Source organism: Aythya fuligula, chromosome 21 (assembly GCF_009819795.1).
Source record: "Aythya fuligula isolate bAytFul2 chromosome 21, bAytFul2.pri, whole genome shotgun sequence".
In the NCBI taxonomy this organism is placed as follows: domain Eukaryota; kingdom Metazoa; phylum Chordata; class Aves; order Anseriformes; family Anatidae; genus Aythya; species Aythya fuligula.
The window spans coordinates 7326486-7338593 of NC_045579.1; the positions used below are offsets into that span (position 1 = coordinate 7326486).

General features: G+C 45.5%; 1 protein-coding gene across 3 annotated transcripts in view; it reads right to left on the bottom strand.

The window, feature by feature from the left end:
• The window catches only part of PRDM16 (PR/SET domain 16), a 280477-nt gene that overhangs the window by 130523 nt on the left and 137846 nt on the right, over positions 1-12108 (bottom strand). For all 3 annotated transcript variants that reach the window (XM_032201332.1, XM_032201331.1, XM_032201330.1), the window contains exon 3: positions 2777-2827. In XM_032201332.1, the coding sequence (XP_032057223.1) occupies positions 2777-2827 (51 nt within the window). The remainder of the gene's footprint in view (positions 1-2776; positions 2828-12108) is intronic.

Genomic DNA, 12108 nt, shown 5'->3' on the forward strand with positions numbered 1-12108 from the left:
GTTTGCTAAAAAAAATGTCAATGACTTTCACAATCAATGACTTAAAAACGAAAAAAACAGGGTGAGGAGTTAATGCAGGTTTGTGCAAGTCGAACCGAACATCGGCAAGCGGAGCAGAGAGAAGAGCAGCCTGGCAGGAGCACACCGCGTGTTGTTCCACGGCGCAGCATACAGAAAAATGACCCTGGGCACAGGGCCTTTAATAGCATTGCTAGAAATCTTAATTCTTGTGAGACAAACAACAACAGCATCAGCTTTCTGGTGTTAGTGGTCCCAGCAGAAACAGCAGCAAGGCAAACTGAGAAATACTGGAAATAGTGGGAAAATCATTCTTATTTTGCTCCAAGCAAGAAAAGGCCTGCTTTATTATACAATATAATAGCGTCCTCAGACTTTTCACTGCCTTTTAATTTATGAAAGGTTACATAATAGAGCGTTATTTTCTGGCAACCTAACACCAGAAATAACACTGGGGTCAGTTCTTAAGCAGCAATTGCTTCCTGTACATCTTCCATCCATCTCTCTGCTATCACCCCGGCCTTCCCTGATCCATTTTTCACTGTTTTACAGGTTTTCTCTTCATTCTAGCAATTTTTTTCTCTCTCTAGTCCTTGTTACCACCCAGTCCTGAGCCCGTGATACAGCAGCCCATCAAGCGAGCCGCTGCAGGTCGCGTACCTTGGCTGGGCTCTGATTTCCTTCCCCCTGCCCTAAACCAGCCCACCCGCTGCACTTGCATCTGTCTTCAGTCACCTTCTCACCACCAACACAGCTCTGAAGGAACAGGAATAAATTGAAGTCAAATCTCAACTATTGTGTCTTTAGGGATATGACAACCGAATGATTTAGAGATGCTAGAAAAGGAAATCTTCTCCCAAGAGGGCTTGTGCCACCAGAGCAAAACGCTACATAGCCAAGAGTGCTTACAAACTATTCTAAGATACCTCAGAAATTGCACAGAATGATTTTTCATTCTTTATTTTTCATTTTTCCTGACTGAAAAGCTGTCTAGCAGTAGTCTTTTCACAAGCCATAAAGTTTAGACTTGAACTCTTTACCTTACTGCTTTGACCTTTTTTACCCTAGCTGTAAAACCCTACTGCCCATCCTTCAATAAATTTATCACCTCATAAACTCCCACTAGTGCTTCTCTACAATGGATTTAAAGAAAGAAGTGGAAGGGGCAGTCCTCCCTCCCCCCCCCTTGTCAAATATCATAATTGTCCAGTTTTATACCTGCTGTCCAGGAAAATATTTGAGGACACGGTGTTTTTCAAAGACCCGTAGTTTTTGCATGGTTCTCCTTTGAAACAAAAGTAATGGAGTTCAAATACAAAAACATGTATCCAACACATAAAGCTGCCAGTTTAATGTTTCCTTCCACCATTGTCTCACACAAAGCCCGCTCACTTCGGGGTAATGTAGGTTCAGCAAAGTAAGGATGCAGAATTTATTCGTGATATTGTATTTAAAGACTGAGAAAGAAACAGCAGAGCAGTCGTGGGCCACGGAGAATTTTCTCCATCGCTGTGATAAGCGCGTTGTGATAATAGGAACCTGCCACCTTGTCACCACGTCTGCCCAGACAAAAGGATCCCACAGAGGCAGAGGCAAACACACAGTGAGTTATGGGGATGAAGAAGGTAAAAAGTTCAGCAGTGTTGCAGGTCCTTTCGCAAGGTCACCGGATGGTCAAGGGACACTGCCTAGTGGAAGCCCGAGCTTCTAAAATAAGAGCTGATTTTTCTCAGGACGGTAAGAATAGAACGGCCCACAACGGACATGTGTCGAAATGTCTTTTCCCAAACTAACTTCGGAGCCTGACAAGTATTGCATTTCGCTGTGTCTGGCAGAGTGACACGAGTGTTTCCTTTTAACTTTCAGAGTCAAAGCAGCACTGAAGATGGCCTAAATGCATGAATAAAAAAGGCAGTTGTTGCAAGCTCCCATTTAAAACATTTTCCACTTAAAAAAAACTCGTACTTTCTGAACAGGACCGTGAGTAGCTATGATAAGACCATCACATCTGAAAAGAATTACCATTATTTCAACAAGGACGCACTACCTCGAGACATGCAGACAGGCTATAATCAAAAACGACTTGAAACGCGTTCCCTTAGGAAAGCTGCTAGCCAGCAGATAGCCACGGAGAGAACGCCAGCTCGGCGCTACGAGAGCAGCCCACCCCACGCAGCAGCCTGGCTACTGCAATAGGTAGCGCTGAGCCCGCCTCGCAGCTACCACGCAGACATTTATACAGCTGGGCCGTATTTGGAGCACATTTTTCTCTGGTCAGTATTAGAGTTTAAGCATCACAACGTGATGAAAAGCGCTGGTAATACATCACACTAGTTAAATTTTATCCTTCCATATATCTATTCCTATTCCCTTGGACTTCACGGAAGCCACATTTACATGGTGAAGTGACCTCTAAAAATTTAGCACGTTTAACAAAGGACCAACATTTTCTTTTACTGGAAGAGAGGTAAATGAGGTTTTAAATTTGGACTGGTGCTCCTTCGTACTGTAGCTGAATCAAGAAACACTTTGCACTACTATTTTCTTTTTCATAAATACTGGAATCACAGAAAGACAGAAAAATATGGCAATAGAACCACAAAATTTAACACCCAAAAGCAATAGCAAATACTGGAACGCTTTCATGACATTACTGCGATACACACCCTTGTTCAAAATTAAGAGGAGGTAAAAGAAACCAGGTATATTCCAAAGCCAGACAGTAAAACAACTTGCACGAGGTTAATCCATATCCTACCTTTTTTATATTGCCCTCCTGCGAGGTCACCTCGGGATCAGTCAGTATTTGCTACGAAAAAGAAGAAAAAGAGAAAAAAAAATAAATTGAAATGCAGCTAAGAATGTTATAAAAATAATAAAGATGCTGATTATTAGTACTATACAAAGGACAAAACTCTCAATTGCAACTGAGTGACTCGGACATTTGGGGGGTCAGCAGGAAGGCGCACAGCAGAGTGCTCACATATTCTCCTATTCTCCCACATATTATGGTTTTCTATGGCTCTAAAAACGCCTCCAGGTCTGGCTGATGTGAGCACACGCCGCTTTCCCAGACGGCACCGAGCGGCTGCAACCTCTCGCCAGTGACCGGCCGCGAGGTCGGGGCTCGCGGCGCTTCGGCACCTGGGCTCTACCCGCAGCCTGCAGGAAACTCTTTAATTCCTCCTCCAGCAGAGGTGTGGTGACACAAACCATCCGACAGCGGCTGTGTTCCACCTCAGATTAGACCTAGGTCAGCAGGCATTCAGGGAGGTCAAGTACCCAAGCTTCGTGCAACGCTGGAGAGCGCCATCAGGATAAACATCCCTGCGAGGGCTCGATGGAGCAGCCCGGCTCCAAGTACTTAAGTACTTCTCTGACCTCAGCGGGGATCTCACATGTCTGAGGTTAAGCATATGCTCAAGTGCTAGGGTAGGGTCAAGGTACTCAGGACTTCCAGGCCTGGGCAATGTATTTTGGCTACCAAAGAGCAGGAAAAAAAAAAATAAAAATAAGCTCAAAAGAACAGAGATCAAACTGCAAGGAAACCCAAGATACAAAAAGAATAGTTGTACATTGTAAAGATTTATTACCAAAAAAAAAAAAAAATGAAGGGGAAGAAAAAAAAAAAGAAAGGAAGGAAAGGGCCAAGTCCTCTCCTGGTGCACTTGAACCTGACTCTCACCAAACCAAGGCAGCTTTATTGCATTTCAGCAGCTGGGGACTTGGCCCAAAGTTCTTGGATGCCTTTGACCATGTCCAGGTGAGATCGACTGATCTACCAATTTCAGAAATGCTGGCAAATATTTCCAAGCTCAGCTGTAATAACAGCGTGCCATGTTGGAAATAGTAAGAATCCTAAGCCATTCTGTATTTTACAACAGCTTTAATAGATACTGAAATTGTGGTTTGGAAAGTAGCTGAGAGCAAACAGGACCAAGAGGTGAATACCCGAGCAATAAAAATCTGTGTGTTCGTGCACTTGTGCGTGCACATGCAGACGCTGAAATACCACCAGGAAAACCTGTCACAGAGCTGGGAGCGTGGGTCCCCAGGTCGCGGGGGATCAGTGGCTGCTCGCAGGCGCAGAGCATCCCGGCCCCCATTATTTTCCCTGGGAACTGGTGAGAGCCAGGCCATGAAACCTGCAGAGCTGTGATATAAATAGGACGATGCTAAACGGCTGAAAAGCCCTCACGAAACACTGCTGCTTCCAAACGAAGACACCTCGCTGTAATTATTGTATGTAAAATATCTTTAAATACAATTGGGTAAGTATGTGCATTCAGAGTGCATAATCCACCCGTTCAACATGACCATAAACGTAGAGGGGAAAAAAAAACTGAAATGAAGTGCAAATTGGGCTGTGGTATAGTCCTATATAAACAGGCTTAAGAGTCAGGAATTCCTGAGTCTGAATCTAAATGCCAACACAAGCTTCCTTTTGTTGGTTTGGAGAGATCTCTGCTCAAGGGGCAAGTTATGTTTCTCAGAGCATTTTTTTTCCCTTCAATTCATAGCAGATCCCAAATTTTAAAATTCTCAGAGAACAGAATTTCTGTAAAAAGTATGCCATACAAATTCAAAAAATTGTAATTCTGCAGAAAAGCATCGTGGCTTTTTATCCAAATGTTCATTTGTGGTATTTCAAAATGATTGATTTTTGACAAAGTGGAGTAGTTTTTCAGTTTCCTTCCATTACAGAACTTCCGGGGAAATAAACCCTGATTTCATGAAGAATTTTTATTCTGACGGAGCCATCTCCACCCTCAAGCTACACGCATTTACATGCAGGGAAAGGTTTCTTAGCAAAAGTGGGAGGTTTCAAACCCTGTTTAGATTACATTTTCCATCCTTGCTTTACACCAGACTTTACAAAAGGAAGATGATTACGCCTGCAGTGCACAAGCACGGGACGAGGTTCTGCCACAGGGTTTCTGCGTTCCTTGAACACCCCTGAATTTCCTACTTGCCCACGTCGTTAGAACAAGTTGGCACTGTTGGTATTTGGGGGCGAGGCTGTCAGAAGACACAAGCCAAAGCCCAGAGCTGTCAAACCTTTGCCGGGGATCCGACAGAGCCTTCAGAAACCTTCCTGGCTTCAGGAGGAAAGTACAAAATCTTTATTCTGCACTCCCAGTTTGGAACGAAAACTGTTTGAAAACACCTTTCTAGGCGGAAGGGAGCTGAATGAACGCAACACGGGGATGTAAATACTACCTCCTAATTAAACGAGAGAAAGGGAGAGAGAGGGGGAGAAAGTACCAGATGTGATGTTTATTAATAAGAATAACAAAAGATACTTTGAAAATCTACTCATTGGGTAATTTTAGCTCAGGCTGGACTTCATCTTATGTGAATGCCATAATACTAAATATAGTGCTTGACGTGTACAGTGGGCTGCAGTTTTGCAGTTAACACAGATGTTCTTAAATGTACTCAAAATTTGCACCATATGCTTTTTCTATCAACTGATATGTTGATTTTAGCCAAAAGAAAGACAACATGTCAGCAGCAGCCACGTCAGAAGAAGTTGTGTGAGGGATCCGGTTGGAGGTATCTCTCCTCCAGCTGATGATGAATTTCATTGCGTTTCATTTCCTGGGCTCAGCAAACTGGTGGCAACAGAGCCCTGCCTTACTTACATTAGTTAGGGATGTGCTATAATTTTTGCAAAGCCTCCTGAATGTATACTAAACATGTCAAGTAACACCATGTGATTCTTTTTGAAAAACAGTTTACAAGCTGGCATTCTCCAGCTGCAGTTAACCCTAATTTGATTACATTACCGAGACAGATCACAATGAGCTTATGTAAATAGTAACGTTATCCATTCATTCCGTGAGCTCAGATAAACTGTCATTTAAAAAAAAAAAAAAAAAAAAAAAAAAAAGCTTGAATAGGCATGGCTTGATGTGCTCAGCAAACCAAAAGGCAAAGACGACGACAGAACTAGGACCTGCCCCTCTTCCACTGAGTCTTGGTCTCTGAGAAGCATTTCCATGCCTACAATTGTGCTGGAAAGGGAAGAGAAAGCCCAACGGGTCTGCAAAGCTGGTGTGGGGATATCAGCACTTTGGGCAATAACTCAGCTGATCCTTCAGGAAGAACTCAACACATCACAGGCTGGCAAGACGCAGTTAACCAAGCACTCTGATACACCTAACTCTCGTTCTTCGTAAACCCATGAATTACTCCTCTAACAGCTCTGTCCTGGCGTGCTGCAGGAGCAGCAAATCCTCCTCCCAACGCCAGTTCGCGTGGCTCTGCCCCAAGCATCTTCCCAGCCCATCTGCGTGGCCGTAGCAGCTATCTCGGTACCTCTCCCACCCCCTGGTGCCCAAGGACAATTTACTCATGCACACACAAAAAGCAGCACGCGATGTGCTCCTCGCTGTTACCATTTGCCTGGGACATGAAGACCATTGCTCATCGCACTGACACACATTGCTGCAGCGAAGAGCCAACCTCCTCTGCCATTAGCAGCTCTGGGGACTGCAAATGCACAGGCAGGAAAGGCTTTGTTTATTTAATAACAATTCTCAAAACAATCTATTTGCCAGTTTTGAAGCGAAACCGAAAAGCCGATTTGTGTAAAACCTAACAGTGTCACAACAGCTGTCGCTCTTCGAGCTCTTCCAAGCAGTTTGGCATTAGCTCGGAGGTCTCCTGCGGCACGGAGCCGGGCCGGCAGCAAGGCGCTGCTGCTAACCAGGAGCCCGGCACGGGCCTTATCCCGCATGCCACGGGGCTCCTGTGGTTTGTGGACCAGTAACAGGCTGCAAAGCCACGGTATGCACTCCACAGACCGTTTGATAACCATTTATTTTTCAGGTGAAAGTCTGAACAAAAAGGTGGTCCAGCAAGGATCCACAGCCACAAATTTCTGGTAATCTGCCCCAGGGCACACCTCTGCACTTGCTCGTGTCTCATGTCCTGGCCTTACGGAGGAATTTGTGCCGTTTGCTGACTTCCAGGTGACCCATTGCAGGTCATCCTGAAGGGCGTTCAAACCAAAGGGATATCCCAAGTCATGGTTCGGTAAGAAATATCACCTTCACGTTACAAGAAATAAACTCCTCTGCAGTCAGACAGGAGCAGGGAAGTGTCAGGGGTAGTTAATGGTGAAAAGACTCAATGTCAGACACTCACGACATGCTTAGGAACAGAGGCTGGAAGAAAGGAAATAAAGAGGCAATTTACATACATGGTATCACAACTTCTGTATCTCTTTTTAAAGACATAACTCCTCCGTGACATTGTGATCAAGTTCAACTGCAAATACCAGGAAGTTAAACAGAATCTAATGGAGAGCATTTGTAATAACTTCAATAAGCTGAGGACTTGAGACTTTCAGCCAAGACAAATAAGAGAGGCTACTGATTAGTAAATGTCACCATTTCTCTTGCCAAGCACTCAGGGGCTGGTGATAGGAGAGCATTTAATATAATCTCTCCGTCTTTAGGGGCTGTTTGATTTTATATTGCATTCTTATCAGGTTCTAAAAGTCCAGTGTTAATGAGCATGAGAAATGCACTTGATAATTTGGCAGTTTTGCTAAAAGAGAACGTATTCCATTCATTGCACGTGTTCCCTGGATCCAAACTAGAGATGCATTTCCCCTTCACAGGGCGTCACGTCTAACCTCCTTCTTTTCTTTTTCTCCATTTCAGCAACCTGACATCACCTTTAATAGCCACCTATTTACACTGCTTAAATTAAGTGGCCTTTACCAACAACAGAAACGAGACCCTTCAGAGCTCCAGCGAGGAGATGCACCCACTGCGTTCCCTTTTGCAAGGCGAGCAATTCTTGAAAGAAGAGTAAGCACCAGGGATGGTAAATAACTGGGACAAACCACAAAACCAGTAACAAACAACATCCAGATTCTGTTCAGATTCCGAGTGACCCAGGAGCTGAAGGAAATCCAGAGGGACAGCACGGTTTGAGAACACGACCGTGTCTCAATATGGCAGTGATGACAGCGTTGTTAGACACCCAGCTAGCAAAGTGCAGGCAGGTCAAAGTCCCACCACAATAAACCACAGCCTGACTTTTTGGGGAGAAATTGTGCAACCTTTCCTAGTCCTGACGTGGGCATTAGGAGTCACATTCACCAGGATGAAACCAGGTCCACGCAGCATGCGGGTGGAAGAATTAGCCCTCAGCTCCACGTTCCTATGGACATAAAGCAGCCGATATTATTTTGGTGCATGTTTCCATGATAAAACTGAATCCTGAGAAGAGGAAGGGACACTTCTCTCTGCCTAGCAGAGCAGTATGTACAGCCAAAGGATTAAAACAGACCTCCTCAGTATTGAACTGCTTCTGTACTTACTCTGTTCATCTTCAAAACTGGGACCACAAATAGGAGAGTCTGAGAAAATATGAGATCCTGTGACCGAATGGGCTTCTGAACTGCAAGACAGTTGTATTTTCACTCTACCCATAGAGAAAATAGCAGTGGAATCCAAGTGTCGGGCCCCCAGCCCTGCATCCTGCCTGCTGCAGGATCACCCAAAACAATCACTTAATGGATCTGCAGCTCCTTATCATCCAGGCAAAAAAAATCATCTTGAAGAGTGAAGTGCAGTGTTTTGGTTAGCAGACCAAGCTCTGCTGTTCGCAGCAATGTAAATAGATTGGGCGGTTAGCTTTAGTCATACACGATCCATCCATCTTTTGTTCTCGACCCTTTTTAGTTATAAAAATGACCTTGATATTGACAGAATAATACAAATGAACTTCCTCTGTACTTCCCATATTGATAACCTGCTTGTTAAGATGATCACTAATATCATAAGTAAATAGGGAGACCATACATCATCCGCTAATGGCAGTGCTGACACGCGCTGGGGCTGACGCATGGGGACCTCTGGGCTCCGGCGGAGCAGCTCATCCTTCATCCGACGCTGCAGCCGTTGTATCCAGGACACACACGGACACACAGACCTAGACAGGCAACGCACTCAGATCCCAAAACCCAACCACACCTGGGATGACCCGGACATCTCGCAAAATGCTGCCACAAGGAGGAGGTGTAGAGATTTTCTGCCCCGGGTCTCAAGCCACGAGCGGGGCAGCCTCGGCTCCTGCCGCCGCCCACGCCGAGCCTGCGTGCTTGTGCCCACGCGCGGTGATCTCACAGCTGAGGGCTTGAGAAAGAACAGAGAAAAATGACCTCATTTCATTCTCTTCCTCGCAGCCTAAAGAGACGCTGATAAGAATTATGAATTGTTTCACCACGTTTAAGGAGTATATAACTAATAAATTTTGCCTTGGGCATGCTTTCCTGCCTTGGCCCAAAAGCCGAGGCTTTTCCCTGCCCCAGCAGCGCACGGCGTGGCTGAGCTCGCTGGAGCTGCTGCGGCTGCCCACATGCAAGCACGTCAAATCACAAGCACAAACATAAAAGCAAACTTGCAGCTCGCTGCATACAGAATTTGCCAAAAATCCTGCTCAATAAACTGTGTCTATATCTAGAGCTTATCCTCAGCTCCATCAAAATAATGGCCTTCCCTGTAACCATAGTAGTGCACCAAAGCTAAATAGCTGGGCTGTGACACGTAGATTTTTGATCATTAATCACACTTGAAGGAAAATAAAGCCAATATGCAACGTTCCCACCAATTTCAAAAGTTTAAAGTGGGAAATGCACTGTCTCATTTAGCAGCTCGGTTTTTGCTGCCCGCGCTGTGAAAGGGGCGACTGAAAGCAGCAGCCTGCCTAATAGCTGGTACCGCCCAGGGGGAGCGCGGGCTGTCTGGGAATGTATCCCTGCCTGGCACTCAGACAGCGAGGATGGGATATGTCAGTTTGATACCCATCAGCAGGATAACCTAACTGCCACTTTAACATGACAAGGTCGTAGCCAGGCACTGCGATGCAGTAAGAAAAATGGCCCATTAAAGCCTGAGAAGAACTGGAAGAGAAACATAAGGCTGGCTGTGAGAGGTTCAAGTCCTGTTTATTTTAGGGGAAGACGCGGATATTCAGAGCTCCTTTGCAGGGCCCATCTCAGAGGTAGCTACTGAAGGAAAAGCAGGAGGATGGCGAGCAGCACAAGAAGAGGTTGTGCTGATGTTTTGCCACTCATCCTCCAGACTCGCTGCCCCTCAAACCCAGAGCAGGGACTTGTCCCAAATGTGCTGGCTAACCTGGGGAGGAACCCCCCGTCGTAATGCTTTCTGCGAGGACAAAAACAGCAGGGGGACAGAAAAGGGCACTTTGTCTTCCTTTTTTTTTTTTTTTTTTTTCCAGAAGTAATATCAAGAAATTACATTCTCTATAAATAAAAGTTTGTATGGAATTATTCTGCGGACTAACTTCAGACACTGGCCCAATCAGTCTCCTATTTAAAAGGGACACAGTGCTGTTCTCCTGAGCTGATAGGGGGTGCCAGGTGAGGTCCCTTTTAAGAGCTGTAGAAACGGTTTCAGACAGAACTGGATAATATTATGCTTGGAATGATAATATTGTGTTTGGAAAAGGTCAATATTTTATTTAATCAGCCAGACAGAGAGTGGGTGGCAATTTCAATGCATTTTCTTGAGACAGGAATTCAGGGAGTCCGAGCGGAAATCAGTTTCTGTTTTTTCCTTGGGCTGCTGATGTCCTCCCCAGGTAGGGATTTGTGTCCAGGGCCTCGAGGTAACGGGGCTGGGTACGTGCCTGGTGCCTCTCTGCAGGGAATGCCACCGGAGAGCGCGTGGCTTCACCTGGCAGCTGGTTTGTAAGCCAGCTCCAGGAACTGATGGGTCAGAGAATTACAAGGACACCACCCGGACAGCTTTTGGGGGAGACGGCACCCTTCTGTCTTTCCAGATAACACTTCTCCTTCCAACGTCACCTTCAGCACCCAACACCCCTTCCTGCTGGGGGTGCCTGCTACCAACATGCGTGTGCTGGAGCAAACGAGATCTGTTAATTGTTACAGGAGCCAGCGACACCCGCCCTCTGCACCAGGACCCTTTTGGCCTCCAGGACAGAAATGGGATTTTATTCCCCGAGACAGAGGCAAGTCCTAATCTAGAGAGAACATTGATTAAAAGAGCCAATGAATAACGAGAGAAATGAGCTCATAAATGCAGCGAGCACTTCATTTCTTGAGGTCAGAAAACTTGACCATTACCTGTCTGCTCACATTTTCTTGATTAGACATCTTCCCAGCAAAAAGCCCTCGTGGCCGACCGCTTCCCAAAGCCACCTGCCAGAAGCTGCTTCCCTCCTGACCGCACGGCTCAAGCCGTGGGCGCCCGGCTTTCAGAGTGCTTGCTCAGAAAATTTGGAAATCTCCGCAGAAAATTTTCCTGAGGTAAACCAAAATGGCTAATAGATCCTAAAAATCTCACCGCTGTTATCTTTAGTAATTCCAGATTCTAAAAAAAATCACCTTTGTTATCCTTAGTAATTCCAGTTGCTTGCCACCAAAATGAAAATGGATTTTTCCACTTGGAGCTCCGTTCAGAACACTACCAAAAATCCCACACTTTTTCTTTTTTCATTACAAGCTTTGCAAAAGCACCCGCAGCCCTCCTTGTCGTTAAACACTCCGAGTGCAGTTCTGAGGAAAATCTGGGGACACCCAGCTCTGAGCACTGATTGTCAGGGGTTTTTTAATCTTGTGCCAAAAGGAACATTGAGGTTTGAAGATGGCTCCCTACACGACCTTGCCAAATAGCATTTCTGTTTATGTCTTCAAAACTACCACCAAGGGTTCACAGACAAAGAAATGTCCGCAATGTGTCCAGATGCTGGAAATGAAATGAATTGGAGCCACTGAAGAGGGTTTAACGAAGTAAAGTGCTTTTTTAACTGCCAGCCCAAAGTAAATAACCACCGATTTGAGCATAGTTCAGAGATTTTACCTTACTAGATCATCTGAACGTGCCATCAAGGAAACCCTTGCTTTGTGGAAACTGCACAGCAGCAGCTTAACACTCTGAGAGACTTGGCTCTCGTCTCCTCAACACCCCAAACCTCTCGGGATTGAGAGAGAGCAAAGCCAGCCCTGCAAAGGCAACAAAACTCCCGCATGCTTGTCAGTCTGTGCTGCCGGGTCACCGGGGTCAATTGGTCCTGCTCTGACTG